At 42.5% G+C, this 26,306-nt stretch overlaps 1 protein-coding gene across 4 annotated transcripts in view; it reads left to right on the top strand.

The window, feature by feature from the left end:
• Positions 1–20,239, top strand: part of LOC124133179 (mediator of DNA damage checkpoint protein 1-like) — a 37,876-nt gene extending 17,637 nt beyond the window's left edge. For 3 of the 4 annotated variants that reach the window (XM_048400505.1, XM_048400503.1, XM_048400507.1), the window contains 14 exons: positions 1,239–1,322; positions 3,150–3,397; positions 3,704–6,217; positions 6,787–6,859; positions 10,188–10,279; positions 10,901–11,041; positions 11,149–13,038; positions 13,968–14,138; positions 14,720–14,788; positions 17,119–17,218; positions 17,573–17,728; positions 18,385–18,410; positions 18,605–18,765; positions 19,920–20,239. In XM_048400505.1, the coding sequence (XP_048256462.1) occupies positions 1,239–1,322; positions 3,150–3,397; positions 3,704–6,217; positions 6,787–6,859; positions 10,188–10,279; positions 10,901–11,041; positions 11,149–13,038; positions 13,968–14,138; positions 14,720–14,788; positions 17,119–17,218; positions 17,573–17,728; positions 18,385–18,410; positions 18,605–18,765; positions 19,920–20,019 (5,825 nt within the window). In that variant the 3' untranslated portion in view covers positions 20,020–20,239. The remainder of the gene's footprint in view (positions 1–1,238; positions 1,323–3,149; positions 3,398–3,703; positions 6,218–6,786; positions 6,860–10,187; positions 10,280–10,900; positions 11,042–11,148; positions 13,039–13,967; positions 14,139–14,719; positions 14,789–17,118; positions 17,219–17,572; positions 17,729–18,384; positions 18,411–18,604; positions 18,766–19,919) is intronic. The other variant, XM_048400506.1, reaches the window with a different exon arrangement.
• Positions 20,240–26,306: the final 6,067 nt, after the last annotated feature.

Genomic DNA, 26,306 nt, shown 5'->3' with positions numbered 1-26,306 from the left:
ATATGACTTTTACCGAATCAAAGTATGGCATTTATGATATATGTATCCATTCTCTGTCAACTAAAGTTTGTTTCAAGGCGTCAATAGCGGTAATCTGACCGTGGTTGCTTATAATAACGGTGAGTTGTGCGATCTTCCGATCGCTTCACACACGATTTCGCCGAAATTAATTAAAACAATATTAAAAGGAATTTTGAATAAAATTAATGAAATAAGTTACAAACATATGTCCAGATATACAAAGAACACTTTTTATAGCCAGACAGTGTAATTACATGAATAATTTGCGTACTTCAGTATGGATTTGTTGACATGGTATTTCCGGTGTTACGTGCTCATGGTAATGTCTTTCCATGTGGGAAAAAACATCAAAACTCATTATTTCGTGTATAATGCGCACCCCCTTCTACACAGCTGTGTTTTTTGGAGAAAAATAGTGTGCACTATACTTAAAAAACATCGTACATCTTTCTCTAACCTGGAGGATTTAGTCACCCAGAACCCCTGTAAATCCAGAGGGGGCACATCGTCACGATATGGCTGAAATATTGCCGATGTGACGTAAAGCTTTAACTCACTCACTCACAAGAGGGGGCACAGGTGGTCCAGTTGCCTGAGGTGTCACAATTTGCTTGCAGAGTTGTGTCCCTTGAGCACGCCAGGAACTTATGATCATCTGTTCGAATCATGGTTCCCCTGATTATGTTTCAAGGTCTGTCAGTGCCATACCCGAGCTCTTTCGTTACACCGAAGTGGTAAATGTCTAAGACCTGCATCACTTCAGGCTTTCCTAACACATAAAGCTGCCATGCCATGATACAACTTGAATTCTGTTCAAAAAGATGTAAACACTTACTCACTCACTCGCTCACTGTAATTCAAAAGATTAAAAAAACCTGACCCAAAAGATTAAAATATGATCCTTTGTGGCAATTTTACTTGGTACTGAGACAATGGTTTCTAGGTTTTCACCATGCTTGCCATAAGAGGCAGCTATGCTTGTTGTAAGGGGTCAACTAACGGGATTGGGTGGTCAGGCTAGGCGGCTTGATTTGTGCATGTAATTGTATCCCAATTGCGTATTAATGATGCTCATGATGTCAATCACTGGATTGTCTGGTCCAGACTTGATTATTTACAGACCGCCATCATGTAGCTGGAATATTGCCGAGTGTGGTGTTAAACAACAAACAACAACAACTAGGTTTTCACAGGATGAGCCATGTTCATGTTTTCAGAGAAAGACACCTCAGGGGATCAGGATTTGTTGGGTGCACCGACCCAGGCTTTCATGGTGACAACCGACACAGACGGAGAAGACGGTGAGTTGGCTGCTTTGTTGAATGATGGATTTCATTGTTTGAGTTTCTACTGAATGTTAATTTTTATATTTTTGTTTGTGCACCGATCAACATAGCCTTTCACCTTTTATTAACACTGATGTCTACACAACAGAAGTATATATTTGTCACCTACGTAAGGTTTTTTCCCTTTATTTTCAGTTGTCATTTATCATTCAAAATCATCCGTGAACGATCACATTTCTTCTCTCTATCAAGTTACTATTTTCTATCCCAGAATGCAATATTTATTCTACAGAGTATGCTCAGTACTACGGATGTGGCATCATTTTGTTTATCTATAGTGAGAACAAGAGCCTCAACGTCGTTTAGCTTGTTTCCATTGTTCTCTCAGCTGTCATTACGACCCTCCATCCATCCCCATCTCCACCAAGGGTCTGGCTTGGAAGGGGCTTTGCAAGTCAACCATTCTGTAAACTATCATTATATGGCTTTCGGCCTCAATAGTGTTTTCATTTTCACTCATACCCAAAGGGTTTTACCGTTTCAACTGATTTTCATTTCACTCATACCCGCAGGGTATCACCCTTCCTACTGACCCGCAGGGTGTCTAAATTACATTACCCGCAGGGCAACCTTTCTTATCTGGTATAACCTTTTAAGATCTACACTCAGGGTTCTAAATCATTTTCGTATATATTTCAAATTTACTTATGCAACCCGCAGGGCTGCCTTTTTATACTACACCGAGTCAGCCCCCGAATCTTATGCCATGTCTTGTATATGATAAACATTTGATCGTACTAAGTTGTTTTTGTCACTGCACAAAAGTGGAATAGTGCGATGTTAAACAACAAACAAACATCACATTCTCATCAGTGTAGATGTTAAAAACAAACATCACATTCTCATCAGTGTAGATGTTAAAAACAAACATCACATTCTCATCAGTGTAGATGTTAACCAACAAACAAACAAACATCACATTCTCATCCGTGTAGATGTTAAACAACAAACAAACAAACAGCACCATCTCATCCGTGTAGATGTTAAACAACAAACAAACAAATATCACATTCTCATCAGTGTAGATGTTAAACAACAAACAAACAAACATCACATTCTCATCCGTGTAGATGTTAAACAACAAACAAACAAACATCACATTCTCATCAGTGTAGATGTTAAACAACAAACAAACAAACATCACATTCTCATCAGTGTAGATGTTAAACAACAAACAAACAAACATCACATTCTCATCCGAGTAGATGTTAAACAACAAACAAACAAACAAACATCACATTCTCATCAGTGTAGATGTTAAACAACAAACAAACAAACATCACATTCTCATCCTTGTAGATGTTAAAAACAAACATCACATTCTCATCCGTGTAGATGTTAAACAAGAAACAAACAAACATCACATTCTCATCCATGTATGCATGGCTGGCTGAATCTGGCGCATGAAATTGGCTATGCAGAGTTGTGTCCCTTAGGTGTGTAAGGAACAGCAGAGGATTTGCTAGATCTTAAGATTGTATCAGAAGAAGATGATATAAGTTATAGCAGCATCATATAAATTGATAGAAAACAGCTGTTTGATGGAGCTGAGCTTAACTTGTTCTGCGTCACATGACTTTCATTTACTTGTAAACAATGCACAGTTTTATGCTTCGCAGAGAAATTTATTGTCCGAGATATCCATGTGCAGGGGTATAACAGATTTGTTCTCCATCTAAGACGGGATACATACTTTATTCATATCTTGAGAACCAATCTGATATTTACATTGAAACATGGAGGTAAGATAATGTATTCTACTGAGATTGTGTGTGTGTACAGAGGACGACCCTGCTGACACGAAGAACCTGATGTGTGCCGCCACCCAGGCGTGTGGGTTTGTGGAGAGTGACCCAGAGGAGGACCCCAAGGTTGACCTGTTCGCTCCGACACTGGCCGTGGTGCAGGACAGCGAGTCGGACACAGATGGGTCATGTGTCATGATTGACCTGAACGCTCCAACACAGGCAGTGCTTCTAGACAACGACGACGACGACGAGGAAGAGGAGGAAGGCGATCAAGGCGTCAAGGTCAGTGTTGCTCATTCTAGCCCAGAAGTTCACTTACCTGTAGACAAGGTGCCTGACTGTTAAGATGCGTTTTGAGATTGGTCTTTTCCTGACACAGAGGCATCATTTAAGACAACTGAATGCACACTCTCAATTCCAACACCAGTCTGCACAGTCAGAAAGCACATTAACAGTAATCACTGAACACAGAATGTTGTTAATTGCATCAAATTTATTCTGTTAATTTCCATGCTTATTACCTTGACCATGTTGGCCGTTAGGCTTCCATGTTTTTCCATGAAGATAACTGCAACTCTTTCTTTTCAGACGATGGCATATGAAATGGACATCGAAAAGGAGAGACAGACAAAGGGAAAGAAGTCTGGCAAGACAAAAGCTTCAGGACGAGTGTGTGCTCCTACCCAAGCCTATGACATGGACACAGGAGGAGAAGCTAAGAAGCCTACGAAGGCTCGTGTGACTGATGCCACTGTTGCATACGACATGGACACGGATGGGGAATCCAAGAGAGCTACGAAGAGTGGTCGTGTTAGTGACCCGACTGTTGCATACGACCTGGATGGGGAACTCAAAGAAGCCAAGACAGACGACAAGGGTGGGTCTGGCTCAACTCAAAGCTTCATAGTTCAGGAGCAGAAGTCTGTAGAAGCAGAGGAACCTGATGATGCTGGATTGGTTCCGACTCAGGTGTTCGAGGGGGAGGAAGAGGAGGAGGAGATGGATGAAGATGTAAGTCACCTGTTGATGACGTCGACGCTGGCGTGTGACATGGAGGAGGACTCGGAGGACTCGGAGGATCTCCCCGAAGGACTTGAGGGGGATGGTGGAAAGGATGCGATGCAACCAGCCGGGGACGAGGATGCTACTCAGGCATTTGAAGAAGAAGAAGTAACATCTAAAAAAAAAGGACAAAAGAAGACGTCGGATAAGAATCAAAATGACGATGCAACTCAGGTGTTTGGAGATGATGCTACTGTAGCTATTAGCGATCCTTCTCCGAAACAGAAAAAGTCCAATAAAAAGGATGATGATGCTACGCAAGTGTTTGGCGATGAGACTCAAGTGTTTAGCGATGATGCCACCCTAGCTATTAGTGAACCATCGCCTAAACATAAAAAGTCCAAGAAACAACCAGACAATGATGATACGCAAGGGTTTAGCGATGATGCCACCCTAGCTATTAGTGAACCATCACCTAAACAGAAAAAGTCCAAGAAACAACCAGACAATGATGCTACGCAAGTGTTTAGCGATGATGCCACCCTAGCTATTAGTGAACCATCGCCTAAACAGAAAAAGTCCAAGAAACAACCAGACAATGATGCTACGCAAGTGTTTAGCGATGATGCCACCCTAGCTATTAGTGAACCATCGCCTAAACAGAAAAAGTCCAAGAAACAACCAGACAATGATGCTACGCAAGTGTTTAGCGATGATGCAACTCAAGTCTTTGAAGAGGATGCAGCCCAAGAAGCGAGTAATCTTGCTTCCCGAGCACCCAGAGGGAGGAAATCCGAACAAGCAAAGAAAGATGCTACACCGCAAGAAGATGCCACGCAGGTGTTTGAAGAGGCTGATGTAGCTGTGTCGGACATTGAAGACAAGACAGGCGACGGTGCTACGCAGGTGTTTGATGTGGAGGATGCAACGCTGTGTGTATCTGGTTCTGCCAAAGGTGACACAGATGCAGATGCAACTCAGGCATTTGATTGTGCTACGTTAATGGTGGAGGAAGAGGACAAATCGACAGACGACAGTACTCAGGTGTTCGGAGACGCTACAGTTGCCATAGAGGAAGAGGAGGTCATGCCAGCAAGGAAAAGAGGCCGTGGGAAGAAATCTGCAGATGACAGTCTTAAGGTGAAAGAAAGTGATGCTACAGTTGCCATTGAGGAAGAAGAGGTCATGCCAGCAAGGAAAAGAGGTCGTGGGAAGAAAGTCGCAGATGACAGTCTTAAGGTGAAAGAAAGTGATGCTACAGTTGCCATAGAGGAAGAGGAGGTCATGCCAGCAAGGAAAAGAGGCCGTGGGAAGAAAGCTGCAGATGACAGTCTTAAGGTGAAAGAAAGTGATGCCACAGTTGCCATTGACGAAGAGGAGGTCATGCCAGCAAGGAAAAGAGGCCGTGGGAAGAAATCTGCAGATGACAGTCTTAAGGTGAAAGAAAGTGATGCTACAGTTGCCATTGAGGAAGAGGAGGTAATGCCAGCAAGGAAAAGAGGCCTTGGGAAGAAATCTGCAGATGACAGCCTTAAGGTGAAAGAAAGTGATGCTACAGTTGCCATTGAGGAAGAGGAGGTCATGCCAGCAAGGAAAAGAGGCCTTGGGAAGAAGGCTCAGGCTTCTGTGGATCAGGAAGCTCCAACTGTTCCTGCTGATGTAGATGATGCCACTGTGGCTGTATCGGAGCCAGAACCTGCGAGACAGGGCAGAGGAAGAAGACCGGCCAAAGGGAAGAAACCTTCTGTTGAAGTAGAAGCCATGGAGGAAGGGTCACACAGTGGGAGAGGAAGAGGAGTGAAGAGAGGACGAAGAAGCAAGGATTTAGCACCAGATGTTGAAGATGCTACCATGGCTGTAGATGATGTTTGTGAGGGTGCCACTCTCCCAGCTGCTGATCTTGAAGATGCAACCATGGCTGTATGCAGTGTTGGCCAGGATGCCACCCTCCCAGCTGCTGATGTAGTGGGCGCTCCTGACAGTGCAGCGGGTGATGACTCTGACTCGGAAGGCTCGACTCTGCCGGTGGAGGAAGTGGTCAACATGGCTGAAGTGGAAGACCAAGGGACGGGGATGTCTGTTGGACGCAAGAACACTCAGGTACCAGGTGGCACGTAGTGTGTAGATATATATGAATAACGGGCTTAAGGAGCCTTTAACTATCGATTTATTGGAGGACAAGTACAAACCTTTATGAAGTATTACAAGTGTATTTTTAACAAAGCCCTCCTGGAAACATCTAGGTTACCCTCGGTTCTCAAGTGTATTGTATCTCCATTTTATTATGATATATTGCCCTTACCCGTATGTTTTATGTCTTGTTTATATACATGATATGCTAATGCCAGAGAGCGGGTTTTATCCCTGGCCACGTCATACCAAAAGACGTTAAAAGGTGGAACTTGTTGTTATCCTGCTTGACCTCAAATGATGTTCAACAAAGACTTGCAACTTCAGAGTCAGTATAATGTGTCTGAGTTGGGTATCCATGTTAAACTGCAGGAGGTGTCTCAGTGGTCTAGTACTGTAAAACAGACATATAAATGCAGACAAGTACGAGCAGCCACACACCTAAGTGAAATAATATTAACGCGACGCACCACTCCATTTCATCTCACCCCATAATATACTTTCAAAAGCCTCACTATGATTGTTCCCTATCCTGCCAGAAGCCGTCACCTGTGGCTTCCAGTCCCAGGAGTAGAGGAAGGCAGTCCACGAAGACCCCCAGCTCTGGAGAAGGTAATATGGGACTCTAAACTGGGTCTTCGTCAACTGTATGATGTACCCTATTGGTATATATGGTGTACCCTCTGTGTGTATATGATGTACCCTGTGTGTATATGATGTACCCTGTGTGTGTATGATGTACACTGTGGGTGTATATGATGTACCCTGTGTGTGTATGATGTACCCTCTGTGTGTATATGATGTACCCTGTGTGTGTATGATGTACACTGTATGTGTATATGATGTTCCCTGTGTGTATATGATGTACCCTGTGTGTGTATGATGTACCCTGTGTGTGTATGATGTACCCTCTGTGTGTATATGATGTATCCTGTGTGTATATGGTGTACCCTGTGGGTGTATATGATGTACCCTGTGTGTGTATGATGTACCCTCTGTGTGTATATGATGTACCCTGTTTGTGTATGATTTACCCTGTGTGTATATGATGTACCCTGTGTGTGTATATGGTGTACCCTTAGTGTGTGTATGATGTACCCTTAGTGTGTATATGATGTACCCTTAGTGTGTGTATGATGTACCCTGTGTGTATATGATGTACCCAGTGTGTATATATGGTGTACCCTGTGTGTGTATATGATGTACCCTGTGTGTGTATGATGTACCCTGTGTGTATATGATGTACCCAGTGTGTGTATATGATGTACCCTGTGTGTATATGATGTACCCTGTGTGTGTATATGATGTACCCTGTTTGTATATGATGTACCCTGTGTGTGTATATGATGTACCCTGTGTGTGTATATGATGTACACTGTATGTGTATATGATGTACCCTGTGTGTGTATATGATGTTCCCTGTGTGTATATGATGTACCCTGTGTGTGTATGATGTATCCTGTGTGTATATGATGTACTGTGTGTGTGTATGGTGTACCCTGTGTGTGTATATGATGTTCCCTGTGTGTATATGGTGTACCCTGTGTGTGTATGATGTACCCTCTGTGTGTATGATGTACCCTGTGTGTGTATATGATGTTCCCTGTGTGTATATGGTGTACCCTGTGGGTGTATATGATGTACCCTGTGTGTGTATGATGTACCCTCTGTGTGTATATGATGTACCCTGTTTGTGTATGATTTACCCTGTGTGTATATGATGTACCCTGTGTGTGTATATGGTGTACCCTTAGTGTGTATATGATGTACCCTTAGTGTGTATATGATGTACCCTGTGTGTGTATGAAGTACCCTGTGTGTATATGATGTACCCAGTGTGTGTATATGGTGTACCCTGTGTGTGTATATGATGTACCCTGTGTGTGTATGATGTACCCTGTGTGTATATGATGTACCCAGTGTGTGTATATGGTGTACCCTGTGTGTGTATATGATGTACCCTGTGTGTGTATGATGTACCCTGTGTGTGTATGATGTACCCTCTGTGTGTATATGATGTATCCTGTGTGTATATGGTGTACCCTGTGGGTGTATATGATGTACCCTGTGTGTGTATGATGTACCCTCTGTGTGTATATGATGTACCCTGTTTGTGTATGATTTACCCTGTGTGTATATGATGTACCCTGTGTGTGTATATGGTGTACCCTTAGTGTGTATATGATGTACCCTTAGTGTGTATATGATGTACCCTTAGTGTGTGTATGATGTACCCTGTGTGTATATGATGTACCCAGTGTGTGTATATGGTGTACCCTGTGTGTGTATATGATGTACCCTGTGTGTATATGATGTACCCTGTGTGTATATGATGTACCCTGTGTGTACCCTGTGTGTATATGATGTACCCTGTGTGTGTATATGATGTACCCTGTTTGTATATGATGTACCCTGTGTGTATATATGATGTACCCTGTGTGTATATGATGTACCCTGTGTGTGTATGATGTACACTGTGGGTGTATATGATGTACCCTGTGTGTGTATGATGTACACTGTTTGTGTATATGATGTACCCTGTGTGTGTATATGATGTTCCCTGTGTGTATATGATGTACCCTGTGTGTGTATATGATGTACCCTGTGTGTGTATGATGTACACTGTATGTGTATATGATGTACCCTGTGTGTGTATATGATGTACCCTGTGTGTATATGATGTACTCTGTGTGTGTGTATGGTGTACCCTGTGTGTGTACATGATGTTCCCTGTGTGTATATGGTGTACCCTGTGTGTGTATGATGTACCCTCTGTGTGTATGATGTACCCTGTGTGTGTATATGATGTTCCCTGTGTGTATATGGTGTACCCTGTGGGTGTATATGATGTACCCTGTGTGTGTATGATGTACCCTCTGTGTGTATATGATGTACCCTGTTTGTGTATGATTTACCCTGTGTGTATATGATGTACCCTGTGTGTGTATATGGTGTACCCTTAGTGTGTATATGATGTACCCTTAGTGTGTATATGATGTACCCTGTGTGTGTATGAAGTACCCTGTGTGTACATGATGTTCCCTGTGTGTATATGGTGTACCCTGTGTGTGTATATGATGTACCCTGTGTGTGTATGATGTACCCTGTGTGTATATGATGTACCCTGTGTGTATATGATGTACCCTGTGTGTATATGATGTACCCTGTGTGTGTATATGATGTACCCTGTTTGTATATGATGTACCCTGTGTGTATATATGATGTACCCTGTGTGTATATGATGTACCCTGTGTGTATCTGATGTACCCTGTGTGTGTGTATGATGTACCCTGTTTGTATATGATTTACATTGTGTGTATATGATGTACCCAGTGTGTGTATATGGTGTACCCTGTGTGTGTATATGATGTACCCTGTGTGTGTATATGATGTACCCTGTGTGTGTATGATGTACCCTGTGTGTATATGATGTACCCTGTGTGTGTATATGGTGTACCTTGTGTGTGTATATGATGTACCCCGTATGTATATGATGTACCCTGTGTGTATATGATGTACCCTGTGTGTATATGATGTAACCTGTGTGTATATGATGTAACCTGTGGATGTATATGATGTACCCTGTGGGTGTATATGATGTACCCTGTGTGTGTGTATATGATGTACCCTGTGTGTGTATATGATGTACCCTGTAGGTGTATATGATGTACCCTGTGTGTGTATATGGTGTACCCTGTGTGTATATGATGTACCCTGTGTGTACATGATGTACCCTGTGTGTGTGTATATGATGTACCCTGTAGGTGTATATGATGTACCCTGTGTGTGTATATGATGTACCCTGTAGGTGTATATGATGTACCCTGTAGGTGTATATGATGTACCCTGTGTGTGTATATGGTGTACCCTGTATGTGTATGATGTACCCTGTGTGTGTATGATGTACCCTGTGTGTGTATGATGTACCCTGTGTGTGCAGGTACTGATGGCTCCGACCTAGAACCCACCCAGGTGTATGGTGCTGATGAACCGGAAGCCACACAGCAGTACGGGCTGGATTCCACAGAGGAGGTAGGTACCTCAGTTGTTAATATGGCCACCGTGGCAGATACTATAAGTTGTAACAGGATCACTCGGGGCACATGAGGTTTTATGCGTGTCGTGTACCCAGTACTTATTAAACGTAACTAGGGATGCATAAAACTCCATGTACTCCGAGTGATCCTGTTACAGTTAATTTGTCTTACCGACATGTTTTAATATGACATCGTGAAAGGACTAATTCAAATTAAAAATTGATAGACAACAGCCGTTTGATTGAGCAGAAGTTAGCTTATGCTGTGTCAGGTGACTTTCATAGACTCGTAAGAAGCGTGCAGCTTTTCGCTTGGAAGCGAGGTATAAGGAAAATGTTCTGCCTCTCAGAAATCCATGTGCAGCCTCTCTTGCTCATGGCAGGGTATAAGGGATATATTCACCAGATGAAATTTTCTTTTATTTCCCTCCAAGGCGGGATACATCATATTTCATCAAGATCCCGTGGGCCAATCAGATTTCATCATTCTGACATAGAGGTGTGATAAAGTACCTTTTCACTATTTGTACGACAGTTTTCATGTCGTAGGATGTAGATTTGACAGGACTATTTATGTGATGTATGGTGCAATTTGACAACTGCTATATGTGATACAGATGGTGCCAGACAGCCACTCCCATGAGAAGGTGCCCTCCCCAATGATCCCCCTGCCAGAGCGGTCCCCCCGCAAGTCGGCCATGGCCAGTCCAAGGAGAAGTCCCTCACCCTCCCCGAAACGAGTTGCGTTTGCTGCAGGGGTAAGTCTTCATCTGTCATATGAAACAAATTTATTATGATATCGCATGAAATTCAATTAATTGTAAGATCCGTTTTAACTGAACCATTCTGTAAATGTGTTCTTTAGGTTGCTGACAACGAGAACAAGACCAAGAAGTCAGCTGGTATGGCTCGAAGCCGTGGGAGGGGAAGGAGGAGTCTGGATCTAGCGTTGGCTGATGTTGCTGCTGATGGTGGAGCTGGTGGTCGTAGGAGGAGTACCCCTGGAAGAGTAGCTGTGCTGGAGAGACTGGAGACCGGTCAGGGCCGAGGAAGGGGCAGGAGAAGAGGTGTTGGGGAACAGGTGGTAGTGAAGGAAGAGCCAGTGACAGAAGGTGAAGGTGTGGCAGCAGGAGTGGAGAAGAAAGAGCAGACAGTGAAGAGAGGAAGGAAAGAGGTTGTGGTCGAGGAGAAGGAAGAGGAGACGGTGAAGAAAGGTAGAGGAAGGAAAGGGGTTGTGGTCGAGGAGAAGGAAGAAGAGACTGTGAAGAAAGGTAGAGGAAGGAAAGGGGTTGTGGTCGAGGAGAAGGAAGAAGAGACTGTGAAGAAAGGTAGAGGAAGGAAAGGGGTTCTGATCGAGGAGAAGGAAGAGGAGACGGTGAAGAAAGGTCGAGGAAGGAAAGAGGTTGTTGTCGAGGAGAAGGAAGAAGAGACAGCGAAGAAAGGTAGAGGAAGAAAAGGCGTTGTGGTGGAGGACAAGGAGACACAAGGAGCTGTAGGTGGTCGAAGGAGAAGTGGAGGTGAAGTACCTGCAGCTCCTGGTGGGAGGAGGAGCAAGGGTAAGACCAGCCACACAGCAGCAGCAGAGGGAGGACAAACTAATGATGTCATAAAAGAAGAGCCTGAAAGTCTTGAGACTGAGGAGAAATCCTCTGAAGAAATAAGTATTGGTAAAAAGGTAGCTCCAAGCAAGGGTAGGGGGAGGAAGACATCCCAGGATGTGAAGGAAGATCCAGTTAAAGAGGAGAAAGGTGAATCTGATGTAACTGCAGGTACGAGGAGAGGCAGAGCAAAGACGACACTGGAACCTCCTGCTCCTGATGCTGGGAAGAGAGGTACTTCTGGGAGGAAGAGTCTGCCTGCAGCTCTTGTCAGTCAAGTTGAACCAAAACCAACAAGAAGAGGTCGATCCACTGAAAAATGTGAGACAGTTTCTGTAAGTCGAAGGGCTCGAACGCCATCAGAAGACAGTGTTAAGTCATCACTTGAGAGTGTTGATGAATCTAAGCCAACAAGAAGAGCTGGTCGTGCTCCACACGGGAAAACACAAACAGAAGGGGTGGAATCTACATTTAAGACTGGGTCTCAAACAAAACATGCAGCAATAGATGAATCTGATCCGAATATATCTGGTTACAGTGACATTGGCAGAGGCAGACGGTCAGAGAGTAGACAATCAAGGGAGATAACTGTTTCTAAGGGAAAGGGTAAGACACTTTCAAAGACTGCTGGAAAGGGTTTGATAGAAGCGGAAGAAAGTCAGACCAAACCAGATGACAGTGAACCCAGGACATCTGTTAGGAAGAGAACATCAGAAGAAAGTCTAGACCTGCCAGCAGCTAAGAGAGGCAGGAAGGGGGGTAAAGGTAGGCTAGACTCTCCTGGCAGTGGTGTCCCAGAACTGCTGCCTTCCACAAGGAAAAGAGGAAGAGATTCATCTGCAGCAGAAGAAGTATCAGGTTCAAAGTCAGAAGACAGTGCTAATGAAACAGTTGTTACAATTGAGGAACCTGAGACTGAAGTATCTAGTGCTAAGAAAGGAAAGAAGGGTAAGACGAAAAGAACGCTGTCAGCTAATAGAGGCAAGAATTCAGCTGACGCAGTAGAAGATACAGCAGGAAGAAATCAGAGTAAGGCCATTGCTGTTGAGGGGGGTGAAACGTCTCGGCCAAGTCGAGGTTCCAAGGCTTCCCCTGTAGCAGCGGCACCGGACAGTGGTGTGAAGAGGAGGAAAGGGGGCAGGGTAGACTCCAGTCAGGTCAGTGGCACAGAGTTGGGGATTGGGTGGTCAGACTCGCTGACTTGGTTAAACAGGTCATCATATCCTTTTGTTTCTTTGTTTGTTTGTTGATTGTTGTTTACTGCTGCACTCTGCAATATTCCAATTATATGACCTTGGTATAAATAATCGAGGCTGTACCAGACAACCAAGTGATTGACATTAAGAGCATTGATCTATGTAATTGGGATATGATGATATGCATAAATCAAGTCAGAAAGTCTGATCACACAATCCCTTCAGTCACCTCTAATGACAAGCATGGGTTGATGAAGACCAATATTAATCCGGATCTTCACGTGTTCAGTGTCACAGAGCTGGATTATTTGTGTAAACTGTCATTGAACTTTCCTTTTTGCTCACTGATGTGTTGGTCATGGTGAAGGTCATGTCAGGGTACACTGTCAGCGGACACCTCAGCAATATGATCTGTAAATCTGAAACATTCATGGATCGTCCTAGCATTGGTGTTAGAACAAAATTAGCTGCAGAATTGTCTCTAAGTATTGACAGTGGCTTTGCTAGAGGCATAAATACATTTTCATGATTGCATTACCTTTCAATAGGACATTTTTCTTCACTGAACAAAACAGTTTCGGATCATGAATGCTTTTGGGGATATTTTTTTTTATAAAGACTGAGCACACAATTTCATAAAAATATCCCCCAATATATATTCATGATCCCTAATGTAATTGTTCTGTATATGTCAATCCAAATTTGAAAAATATCTTCAGAATATTTTGGATGACAATCTGTCAGTGTCCAAGAAACTGAGCTGACCTGAAACCCAGATTGATGAGACAATGACAAAAATGATGACTAGATAGGATCCTGAATACTTAAAAACTGCACGATGACATTGAGATACACATCATTATGTAAGAGTTACTTCATCCACTTGGCAGGAACAAGAAGCAGCACCAGCCAAGAAGTCGCGGTCGTCTGACTCCTCCCCGCCACCAGGTAAACAGAAGCAGGTGACGGAGGAGATGTCGTCGCCGTCGCTGCGGCGCAAGTCCATGGATCCCAAGCCTCGAGTCCTTTTCACCGGCGTGGTCGATGAACAGGGACAAAAGGTATTCAACCGTTTCGTTATTCCTGTCATCCTGAGTGAGTGAGGAAAACTAACTAATTCAAAACATGAAGTTATGATTTCTCCTGCTTTTGGGCACCGTTAAGGTAATCTTAAAAACATTGTTGATACAGACATCATTGTTGATGGTTTTTGTAATGTCGTTAGGAAATATGTCAAAGACTGTCATTGTTTTCATGTTGTGCCTCTTAGTATGTTTGGCATGCAAGGTTTTCAGTATAGAAGCTACAGCATCTTCACTGCACATTAGGGCTCTGGTGGGTTGAAAGATATAGATTCCAGTGTCTTACCACCTGACCTGGGCCCCATTCCACAAAGCGATCATAGCGCTAAGATGATCTTAACCCTCATATTTTAACATAGACTTACGACAGTCGTAGCGCTAAGATCGCTTTGTGGAACGGGGCCCTGGTCTTGAGTACCCGTGTCTCAAAACCTCACCTTGAATCAGGTACGTGTAGGTGTCAGACCTGGTAAACAATTTCAATGGTGATAATCTCTGTCATTGATATAGCTGAGTAAAGTTGTCAAGTGAGGAAGTTCCTATGTTTGTCCATGTTTCAGATTGTGAAGGACTTGGGAGGAGGACTAGCTACATCCATCCATGACTGCACCCACCTCGTCACAGACAAGGTAGGCCTCTGTAGCAGCAGTCTCTGTGCACAAGGGAGAAAATTCTATGGATATACAAATGACTCGTGAAGATCCGAGGTAGAATAGGTCTTCAGCAACCCATGCTTGCCTTAAAAGGTGACTTGTTGTAAGAGGCGACTAATGCATGTCATTATATCCCAATTGCATGGATTGATGCTTATGATATCAATCACTGGACTGTCTGGTCTGGACTTGATTATGTACAGTCTGCTGTCATATAGCTGGAATATTGCTGAGTACGGCGTTCAATAACAAACACACAAAGACAAACACCTTTTTTTTTTACAATGACTGCGATGTTTCTTTGTAGATACTAACACCGTTATCAAGCAAGTGATGTAATATCTACCTCGAAATGTCTCATTCATTGTAATACAGAAGTTGTTTGTCCAAAGAATTAGGGGCGGTCGGGTAGCCTAGTGGTTAAAGCGTTCACTTGTCACGCAGAAGACCCGGGTTCGATTCCCGACATGGGTACAATGTGTGAAGCCCATTTCTGGTGTCCCCCGCCGTGATATTGCTGGAATATTGCTAAAAGCGGCGTAAAACCATACTCACTCACTCACTCACTCGAAAGAATTATCTCCCTTATTCATCATACCAACTTTATATGCCACTTATGAAATCTGTGTTTGTTTGTTTGTTTGATGTTTAACGCCGCACTCAGCAATATTCCAGCTACATGAATGCGGTCTGTAAATAATGAGTCTGGACTAGACAGTCCAGTGATTGACATCATGATCATCAATCCACACAGTTTGGATACGGTGACATGCATCAACCAATTCAGTGAGTCTGACCACCCGATCCTGTTAGTCGCCTCTTACGACAAGCATAGTCACCTTTTACGGCAAGCATGGGTTGCTGAAGACCTATTCTACCCTGGATCTTCACAGGTCAGAAATCTCTGTGTAGATTCCAGGTTCGAATAGGTCCCCTCATGGTTAGAAAGTGGAGATATCTCTTGGTGCAATCAAATGATTCCTCCTTGGAGACATTGCTGCTGTGAAGTTGCATCACAATGATTTTCAGACCATTGTGGTGTGATGGGTTACCATGTCGTCAAATGACATCACTAATCTCTCTGCCACTGAATGTGGTAAACTGTAGTTTTTATATACAAGACACTGCTTATTACTGTTCAAAAACTTTAAAAAGTTGGAAGAATGATTTTGGATGATATATAGAATCTCACCCTTGTGTCTTTTGATATTAAACATATAAAACTCTCAACAAGCCTTTGTGTTTTAAACTTTTAGTGAACCGTGTTGATATATTTGATATCACAAGACACGAGGGTGATATTCACTATTCTTGATCATGATGAGGTGAATTCAGAGTTTGAGAGGTATACATACAAGTGTACTAATCGCGCAGTTAAGATCCCAGTAGACGGGTTAAAACAAACATCCAGTGCTTACGACACGCTGGCAAGAAAATATAATAAATATATCACATCTATTTTTCAAATGCTAATTTGTGTATATAAATGACTGCACTCTTGTGAAGATTATCAATTTACGCTGAAGATATCTTTTCACTCACCACATAAACTTCTATGGGCGTGTTCATGTTTGTTTCTACTGTGGCAAACAGTGCTTTGTGGGGGTCGTCCATTAGTGACACCCGTGAAGCAGTCAAACATAATTATGACAACAAATATAATTGACATTTTTAACTTTAACAAGCCATGAATCACACAAACATGGCATCAAGTACAAATATTTGAGTCTGAAGAGTTTACGTTTTCTGATAAACATGAACAAACACATGACCAGTCTGAAAATGAGAAAGTGAATATGTTTTGAAAAGTTTGAAGCAGGAAGTACCGACAAAGTTGGCCACCGTAGAAACTTCAATCATAGAAATAAGGATATTGGTGGGGGGGGGGGGGATATTTAGGGGGAAAGTATGCCATGAATTTGGTTGTCCTGTGGGCAGGGATAGTAAGCAACACTCTTTTGTAACAGGCTTGAGAGGCTTCATAACAAGTAAATTAAAGTGTCATATAGAAAATGATGAACGCAAGTATGCCATGAATTTGGTTGTCCTGTGGGCAGGGATAGTAAGCAACACTCTTTTGTAACAGGCTTGAGAGGCTTCATAACAAGTAAATTAAAGTGTCATATAGAAAAAGATGAACGCAAGTACCACTTAATGTCAGTACTCTGCTACGATAAAAAGCAGACAGTCAGAAATATGTTTGCTGTCATCATGATAAACCTTGGCACTCTTTGTTTGGGGCACACCTGAGGAACACTTGAAAATAATACATAATCATATCTGTAATTGATTGCATGTCTTGTCAGGTGCGCCGGACTGTGAAATTCCTGGGTGGTGTGGCGCGAGGAGTACCCATCGTCACACCTCATTGGCTCAACAGCAGCAAGAGTGCCGGAACGTTCCTGGGTAAGAAAACCCTACCGCTGCTTTAGTAGACATACCCCATGGGGATTCTGGGTTAGAACAGAAGCCCAGCAACTGATGGTCGCAAGAGGAAGCTAAATGGATCTAAATGAACTAAATGAACTAAACTCCAAGTTATGTTCTACCAGTCCAAATCAGGTATTATCAGTAAATGGTGCTACTGATAAGGCAGGTTGCTATATGGCTGGGATAGTGCCGATGTGACGTTAAATTTTAACTCACTCACTCACTGATAAGACAGATGCAATGGAGATCTGATCGATGTGGTCAGACTAGTACAATACAAAAGTAATTGTCATGAATTAGTGAGGTTATTTGACCCTGTTTGTCGTCCAGATTGCTCCAAGTTCCTCGTGTCAGACACAGCGGCAGAGAAGCAGTACAAGTTCTCTCTGAAGAAGTCCCTGGCTAGAGCCGCGGAGGAGAACTTGCTCGGGGCCTACAAGATACATGTCAGCAAATCTGTCAGACCAGAGCCACCACAGATGAAAGGTGAGAAGCTTACACATTTGCCTCGTGTGGCCCTGGCTGTCTAAGGTGCCACAATGTACTGGCAGTTGTAGCGCTGTAGGTGTGCGGGTAACCTGTCATCATGGGGTCGAATCCCTGATTTGCCCTGATTTGGTTTGTGGCTTGTTATTTTCAAAATGGTAAACATCTTGACCTGCTCCACTTCGGCTTTCTTTCCAAATATTTCTTATGCTATGTGAGGTAACTGCATTCTGTTCAAAGCAGCTTTAGACCAATCTCACTTATTGACATACTGTTCCAAGTGGCTTTCTAGTGGTTAAAGTGTTAATTACCTTTATGGCCCTTTCCACTGTTGGCCCTGGTTAGCCCTTCTCTCACTCAACACACCACTGACAGTTCATGTCAAATCCCCGCCATCTGTAAACACGCTGCTTCCTGTCTACTTTTTCCCATCTCTGCCCCAGCTTCCGCTCACGCATGCGCACACGTAGTCAAGTTCAGAGGTCACTTCCAGTACACTCGAATGTAAATATACCACACAATGTGGTTAAGACTGACATGTTATCAAAAGCGTTCGCTCGTCATGCCAAGAATATTGCTGGAATATTGCTAAAAGCAGGCATAAAACAATATGCACTCACACAGAAATTATATGAACATTTTTTTCCGTGTTTCAGATGTCCTGATGTGTGCTGGTGCTGAGGTAATTCGATATTAATTTCTGAATTCTGAATAGTCAATAACAAACTAAATAATAAATAAAATTCTGATAGATTAAAAATTTATACCAAGCATTTAAATGAAAACATATATTTACTGTGAATCATTTGATAACATTGGTTCTATCAAATTGGAAAAAGCATCACTTAAGTGCATTTTTTAATGATCTTTTGTCAGTACTTGTCCACCATGCCCAAAAAAGTAGAAGCGAACATGTTGGTGATGTCGTGCGAGGAGGACAAGTCCCAGTGTCAGGCTGCCATCAAGGCCGGGATCCCCATCGTGTCTGCGGAGTTCATCCTCACCGGCATCCTGAGACAGGAGGTGGATGTAGACAGATATCCTTTACTTTAATCCTGCAGTCGGTGAAGCTCTTGGGCTGTTCTCAACCCATCAAATGTACCCAGGGCCGTATGTTACATCGTTATATACCCACGTTCTCTTGTCGTAAGAGGCGACTGATAGGATCGGGTGGTCAGGTTTGCTGACTTGGTTGATGCATGTCATTGTATCCCAATTGCGTAGAGCAATGCTCATGACGATTATATACAGACCGCTGTCATATAGCTGGAATATCGCTGAGTGCAGTATTATGTGTCCCTTGAGAGATGGTTTGCAAAGACAATAAATCTTTAAACTTATCCCATCTCACACTATCTATGATCCTTGTGTGGAAATGCTCACAAAAAAAGTTTCCTTGAAAAACACCTCACCAGTTGTCACCATGGTAACCCCATAAACAATGTGTTGAACACTACCTGAATCCTGTGTGATCTGATCACATGACGTACCCAGCCCACTCATTCACTTTCTAATCGCATTGGTGTGTAGATGTGTTCGAACTCAACATAATTAAATTTTTGTTTGTTTTTTTTGCTTGTTAGTCTGTCTCATTAAACACAACTGCTCAGAGGATATGGATAAGCAAAGACCTTCTTGTGACAATTGCAAATACACTTTCTCTGTCTGACCCTCACTCATTTTGTTGTGATTTTCGTGAGAGAATCTGCAGAGATTTGATGATTTTGACATTTTTAAGACTTATTTACATGCCCCAAATATCACGAAGAGCAACTTGCTATTTAAAGCATGGTCATGTCACACATTTGCCAGGGAACTGGCTGCATGTACACCCTTATTTCTCCGGAACTCGGGACACCACTTTGTCTGTCTGCTATACAGTTCTCAGTGTATTGTTGCATGATGGGTTTTTGTGTGTGTGGAGCTTTGACCATGTGTTCAGCAAGAACACAGTATTCCATGTTCGGCGAAGGGGTGACTTTATCTAGTTTGTAAACAATTCCGCTTCTGCTGGAATCAGACTGACCTAACCCCGACCGTTCGATGTACTGCACAGATGGTTTACGTGATTATTTGTACGTACTGATGTGAAAAGTGAAATATATTACTAATTTTTTCAAACATCCCAACATTTCAACAAATATTTCTTTCTGTACAAGAATATGAGGAGTGTTTTCCTTAACCAAGTCACTTTCAGGTTATTCTCCAGTGAGGTCGGAGGTGCACGAAGAGGGCCAAGGTCAGATGTCGGGGGTGCACGAGGAGGGGCGAGGTCCAAGTCAAGGAAATGAAAGACTTTCAATCTCAAATCAAAGGTCCAGCTGTGATCCAAATATTTTAACTGGCCAACTTGTTTTATAACCTGTGCATTTTTTTACAGAGCAAGGATGTGAGTGGATACGAAGCTGTTTGTTATATGCCTGAATGGGATAAAATTTCAATCATGTTATTGCCATATGTTAAAACCCTTGTCACATTTTAGATGTAGGTCTTGTACCTGATTTTTAATTATCATTTTTAAAAAGTATGTCTTTATTCATTGACTCTTTCATGAAATAATATCAGTGACAGTCGTCGCCATGGCAGCAAGTTGTAGTCCCATGAGATTCTCATTGTACACCCCTGTGGGATATCTGGGTTAGAATAGGTCCCCAGCAACCTATGCTGGTCGTAAGAGGCGACTTAATCGATCGGGTGGTCAGGTTCGGTGACCTGGTTAATTGCGTGTCACTGTACTATGATAGCATGGATCATTGCTCACAATAACAATCACTGGATTGTCTGGTCCAGACTTGATTATTTACAGGCCGCCTTTGTAGAGCTGGAATATTGCTGAGTACGGTAAAACATAAAACTAACAAACAGATCTTAATGTACATGTACCCATGAAGATCCGGGTTAGAATAGGTCTTCAGCAACCCATGCTTGCCGTAAAAAAAGGTGACTAACGGGATTGGGTGGTCAGGCTCGCTGGCTAGGTTTGCTGGCATGGTTGATGCATGTTATCGTATCCCAAATGCGTAGATCGATGTTCATGATTTCAATCACTGGATTGTCTGGTCCAGTCTCGATTATGTACAGACCGCCATCATAAAACTGGAATATTGCCAAGTATGGCGTTAAACAACAAACAAACAAACAAACAAACAGATCCTATTGTGCATGTATTTCATTATCCTGTATATTGAAAACTATTCATTCTTTGGACATGTACGGAAGGTGATGTGCTAGTTTAAATTGAGAAATTGGAAGTTAATATGGGTTCTCTTCCTGAGTATCCGACTGTCATTGCCATTCGAGTCAAATCTTTCTCCTAAAATTGTCCTTAGTAAACCTATACCTTTCACCTAGGAAACAAATAACAGTTTTGTTTGGAACATACAATCATCATTACAGCAATCAGGAATCATCATTACAAATAGCACTCAGGAGAGGAGTCTGTTGTGCAGCATCTTTCCAGAGGAAAGGGAGTTAACTGATTATAAAAGTCCAATTTTCACCATTGTCGAACTAAGGACAGTGGCTATTACAAGTTATGTCCTTTCTATGTCCTTCCTATTGACCAATCACATTCCAGCTCTCAAATCGCTTGCATTTGCTTCAAACAAAATGGCGGTGCCCAGTCAAGATGATCTGATAGATAATCAAGATCGAGAATGTAATGGAACAGATCTTACCTCGAATGAAATCACTTGAGCACCTTGATTTAAAACCTGCAAAGATCTGGAAAATATTTTTCAATATTTCGATGTTTTGCAAACCAGCGATAGACCGAAGTCTGCACTGCAGTCGTCTTGTTGTTTACAAATCGGATTCCCCATGTCTGTTAATCCAGCCAAAGCAGAGTTCGGAAAGTGTCGAAACTGGATTTTTATAGTCAGTTACCTCCCTTGCCTCGGGAGGATGGTTGTGTATGATCTTAACAGTATTATTTTCATTTCATGTTGATTTTATAAAATTACAGTTTTAGCACTTCAAGTGTTAGTGATAGTTTGTGTGAAAAGTTAGATTTATGTCAGTTACTGTGACAAGAGAAGTGTTAGTTTTCATGAACTAGCTTCTGCATGTCTAATAGTTCATGAATGAAATGACTACCAATTATGATCCTGTATGTTCGAGTGTCAGTTTCCTTTGTGAATGATTCACCTCGATAGTATTCCCATCGTCAATACTTCACAGGTTTGTGTACACTATGGCTGCTATTCATGTGGGGTGATCGGGTAGCCTAGTGGTTGAAGCGTTCGCTCGTCATGCCGAAAACCCGGGTTCGGTTCCCGACATGGGTACAATGTGTGAAGCCCATTTCCTGGTGTCCCCCGCCGTGATATTGCTGGAATATTGCTAAAAGCGGCGTAAAACCATACTCACTCACTCATTCACTGCTATTCATGTGGCGAATGGGGGCACGTGTTTGTCTTAAATACAAAATGTCTCAATTTTCCGCTGAAACACATTTCATTTGGCTTTAAAGGCAAAATAGGGTAAAAATTATATGAATGGATCATTGAAAGTCAGTGATGACACCAGGTGTTTGCGAAAAGGGTAAGCATGTCCTGCCCTACCGGTAGCACCCGCCACTCACACAATTGGCATAAAGAGTGAATGTTTGTTGCCTTGTGCCTCACAGCAGTACTCCTGCCATGCAACTGCGGCCTGTAAACAAACCCGACAATCAAGTGATGAAAATCGATGTCGGATAATGAATTGAGGCAGTGTATTACTGATGGAAGTCAAATGAGCCCTACTCCTTGCAGGGACTTTGTGTGAACCCACCTGCTGCTTGACATTGAAGCAATGTGTGGAGTAGATGACCACAATGCTGTGGTACATGTTGTGTGAGAAATACTGTTCATTGAACTTAGCACTGTCTTGCTTGAAGCTGTCGGTGGCTTGATTTATTGGTTAAAATAGGAGACTACACTGCAAAACATGGCATGTACTCACAGGAACGTAGTGTGTACAGACATAGGAAGTACTGACGATGTAAAACCAGATTGTTGGGTGTCAATGCTTGTGGGTTTTGCCAGAGTGGTTGATGTCTACAGCATGCACCATTTACAGACATTGGGCTTATGACCCGTGAAGATCCGGGGTAGAATAGGCCTTCAGCAACCCATGCTTGTCGTAAAAGGCGACTAACGGGATCGGGTGGTCAGGCTCACTGACTTGGTTGATGCATGTCATCAATACCAATTGCGTGGATTGATGCTCATGATACTTATCACTGGATTGTCTGGTCCAGGCTCGATTATTTACAGACCACCATCATACAGCTGGAATATTGCTGAGCGCGGCGTTAAACAACAAACAAACAAAATTAGGCTGACTCTGTAATATTGTTGAAGGATTCACTCTCACTTTATTGAATGAGCACAGGTATTTTCTTGCATTGAGCTAGCCATGTTATGGGTATTGTGCACCACCAGAATGGTCTGAATGCAGAAGGGATCTCCTCTTCTCCAAATCATGCTTGTCAAGACTGGCGACTGAAGTTGGGATCACTTCTTTAAGTGGCAGTAAAATTGGTATCCATCTCCCTTGTTCAAAGTTGGGATCTGTTGGTGACAATGGCTGGTGTGTGTGGACAACTCTTAATGGAGCAAAACCAGGAAACAACAGCATTCAGCTGATGGCATGGATTAATACTCCTACCTTCAGCCAATGCTTTTGTCTGCTCCAGTGATCCTCAAAACGATCATATCATCCTAACCAGTGTCCGAAATACTGCTTGTCTGCCTGCCCGTGGCTGGTAACTTTTCTGCCAGGCTGCATGAAATTTTCCTCCACCTCCCCGACTGTCTGGTAGTTTTATAATAACTCCTCATAGATTCTCAAGTCATTGTTTGCATTAAACCACTGAATCAAGACATGATTTGTCTCCCATTTTTCACGATTTTTCAGTATAAATAATGTCTGAATGCGGGCAGTAACATTGAAGATGGGCAGGCAACATTGATTGGTCACCTGTCCAACTGTCTTGTTGGGTTTTGAAGTTTTTCCAAATACTGATACCAACCCCAATAGCTTAGCTTAGACTTCTGACAGTGTACTTCGATTGTTTTGACAAACAGAAACGAGAGCTGCTTTCTTTGAAGGTCTTTATAGCACTATAACATTATACCTTCAACTACAGAACCTGCTACTACCATGGGAATGTGGATCTTAACCCCATTCCCTCAAATACTGAACCTGTCGTTACAGTAGGAATGTGGATCTTAACCCCATTCCTTCAAATACTGAACCTGTCATTACAGTAGGAATGTGGATCTTAACCCATTCCCTCAAATACTGAACCTGTCGTTACAGAAGGAATGTGGATCTTAACCCCATTCCCTCAAATACTGAACCTGTCGTTACAGTAGGAATGTGGATCTTGACCCCATTCCCTCAAATACTGAACCTGTTGTTACAGTAGGAATGTGGATCTTAACCCCATTCCCTCAAATACTGAACCTGTCATTACAGTAGGAATGTGGATCTTAACCCCATTCCTTCAAATACTGAACCTGTCGTTACAGTAGGAATGTGGATCTTAACCCCATTCCCTCAAATACTGAACCTGTCGTTACAGTAGGAATGTGGATCTTACCTCAGGTCAGTGCTCATATGGAATATGCTTGAATTATATGTATGTATTATTTTGGATATTGCAGTATCATTTCATGATTGTGGATGTACTGGTATGCAATTAAGAAATAAATTGTTATCGAAGGAACATGGTTGATTTGTTTCATTAGCTTCTTGTAGACCAAAACACATTGGCAGCAGCTTATTTGGAACCCAAGATTGGTATAGTTCTTGGTGAAATTGCAACCAAGGAAAATATATTTGTTTTGTTTTTAATGAATGGCGTTCAAAAGAATTATTTTGCCTTTCAAATCTTCCCCAAAAATTGCTGTCTTCTCCTTTCTGAGGAAAAACCAGTAAGGTCAGTAAGTAGTGACAAAGTAGCAGACTGCCCCAGACCATGTAATGGATGACCACCATCAAACAATTCAGCAGGAACAATTCAGTGTGAAGAGACAAAAATGACTTCATCAGAATATTAATGAAATCATATTCTCTGATCCACTATCATAATTTAATAACCACATAGCTTAACTTTGTTTAATTTGTAATGGGTGCTTCCATTTTCAGTTCAGATGTGTCCAGGTGTAAGTGTGGGGTTGTACCTGCAGTGTAAAGCTTCAAGACCACATTTGTATTTTTTTTTGTGGCCAGGTTTTTTATTTGTGCATATTCTGATAAGAAAAAAGAATACTCTGCAAGATATTTTAATGACTGCTGAATTCATATTTTGTCTTTTTACACTTTGGTTGATGTATGTCATTGTATCCCAATTGTGTGGATCGATGCTCAGGATGTCAATCACTGGATTGTCTGGTCCAGACTCGATTATTTACAGACTGCCATCATATGGATGGAATATTGCTGAGTGCGGTGTTAAACAACAAACAAACAAAACTCAGGAATTCGGTATAGAATTAGGCAGCGGCAATCTGTGCTTGTCCTAAGAGGTGACGAAAACCAATCTTGTGGTCGGGCTTGGTGAAGTAGGATGTTGCTCATAATATCAACCACTGGTTTGTCTGGCTTAAACTTAATTATTTACCAGTGTCCACTATATTGGTGAAATATTGCAGACTGCAGCGTTAAACAACATACACCATCGCTTCCACACTGATATCTGTCCTACCTAGTGTGAAACGAATGTCATGGTGCAAGGTATCCTTCATGCATAGTTCCTGGTTGTCCTTGTGTGGAGCCATCTTTATGATGAGAATACAATGTGTGAGCGAGTTTGCTTCACGTCGCTTTTAACAATATCCCAGTTATATCACGGCGTGTCAGCTTAATGTGGGAGAAAAGCCTGAAGTGATGCAGGTCTCAGACGTTTACCACTTTGGTGAAACCCACGAGTACAGGTATGTACTGACAAACCTAGAACCATAATTGAGGGAAACAAGATTTGAACCCACAATCCTAGGCTTCTGGCGCCTTAGATGACTGGGCCACCTGTGCCCCCGAGAAAACAATGGCCTCACTTACGGATGTACTGACCAAGTTTTTCCCAGCTGTCAGCTGTGTTAGGATTTCCAGTAGTCACACCCACTTCAGTCACAGTCACAGTCACAAATCCTTACTTGTGAACACCATATGAGTGAGTGAGTATGGTTTTACGCCGCTTTTAGCAATATTCCAGCAATATCACGGCGGGGGACACCAGAAATGGGCTTCACACATTGTACCCATGTCGGGAATCGAACCCGGGTCTTCGGCGTGACGAGCCAACGCTTTAACCACTAGGCTACCCAACCACCCCTTAACAGCATATGAAAATTCAATATTTCCCTGTTTGCTACCAGTAAGTGTAAGTTGTTGATTGCTCCAGACATGCTTGCTGATCTGTTCACAAGACAGTGTGACCATTTGGTTATGTTGTGGATCGAGGACAGCAGATAAATAGTGAAAATATTTTATTCAAAGTGAATAAGTGGTTGTTAATAAACATATTGAACAAAAAATATTGAGTTAGTTATCAGATTAAATGCTGACAAGAAAATAGCAAAACAAAGTT

This window comes from Haliotis rufescens, unplaced genomic scaffold, assembly GCF_023055435.1.
Source record: "Haliotis rufescens isolate VD_foot unplaced genomic scaffold, xgHalRufe1.0.p SCAF_2, whole genome shotgun sequence".
Taxonomy (NCBI): domain Eukaryota; kingdom Metazoa; phylum Mollusca; class Gastropoda; order Lepetellida; family Haliotidae; genus Haliotis; species Haliotis rufescens.
The sequence above is the reverse complement of the archived record's forward strand: the minus strand, read 5'-3'. Positions and strand labels throughout refer to the sequence as shown.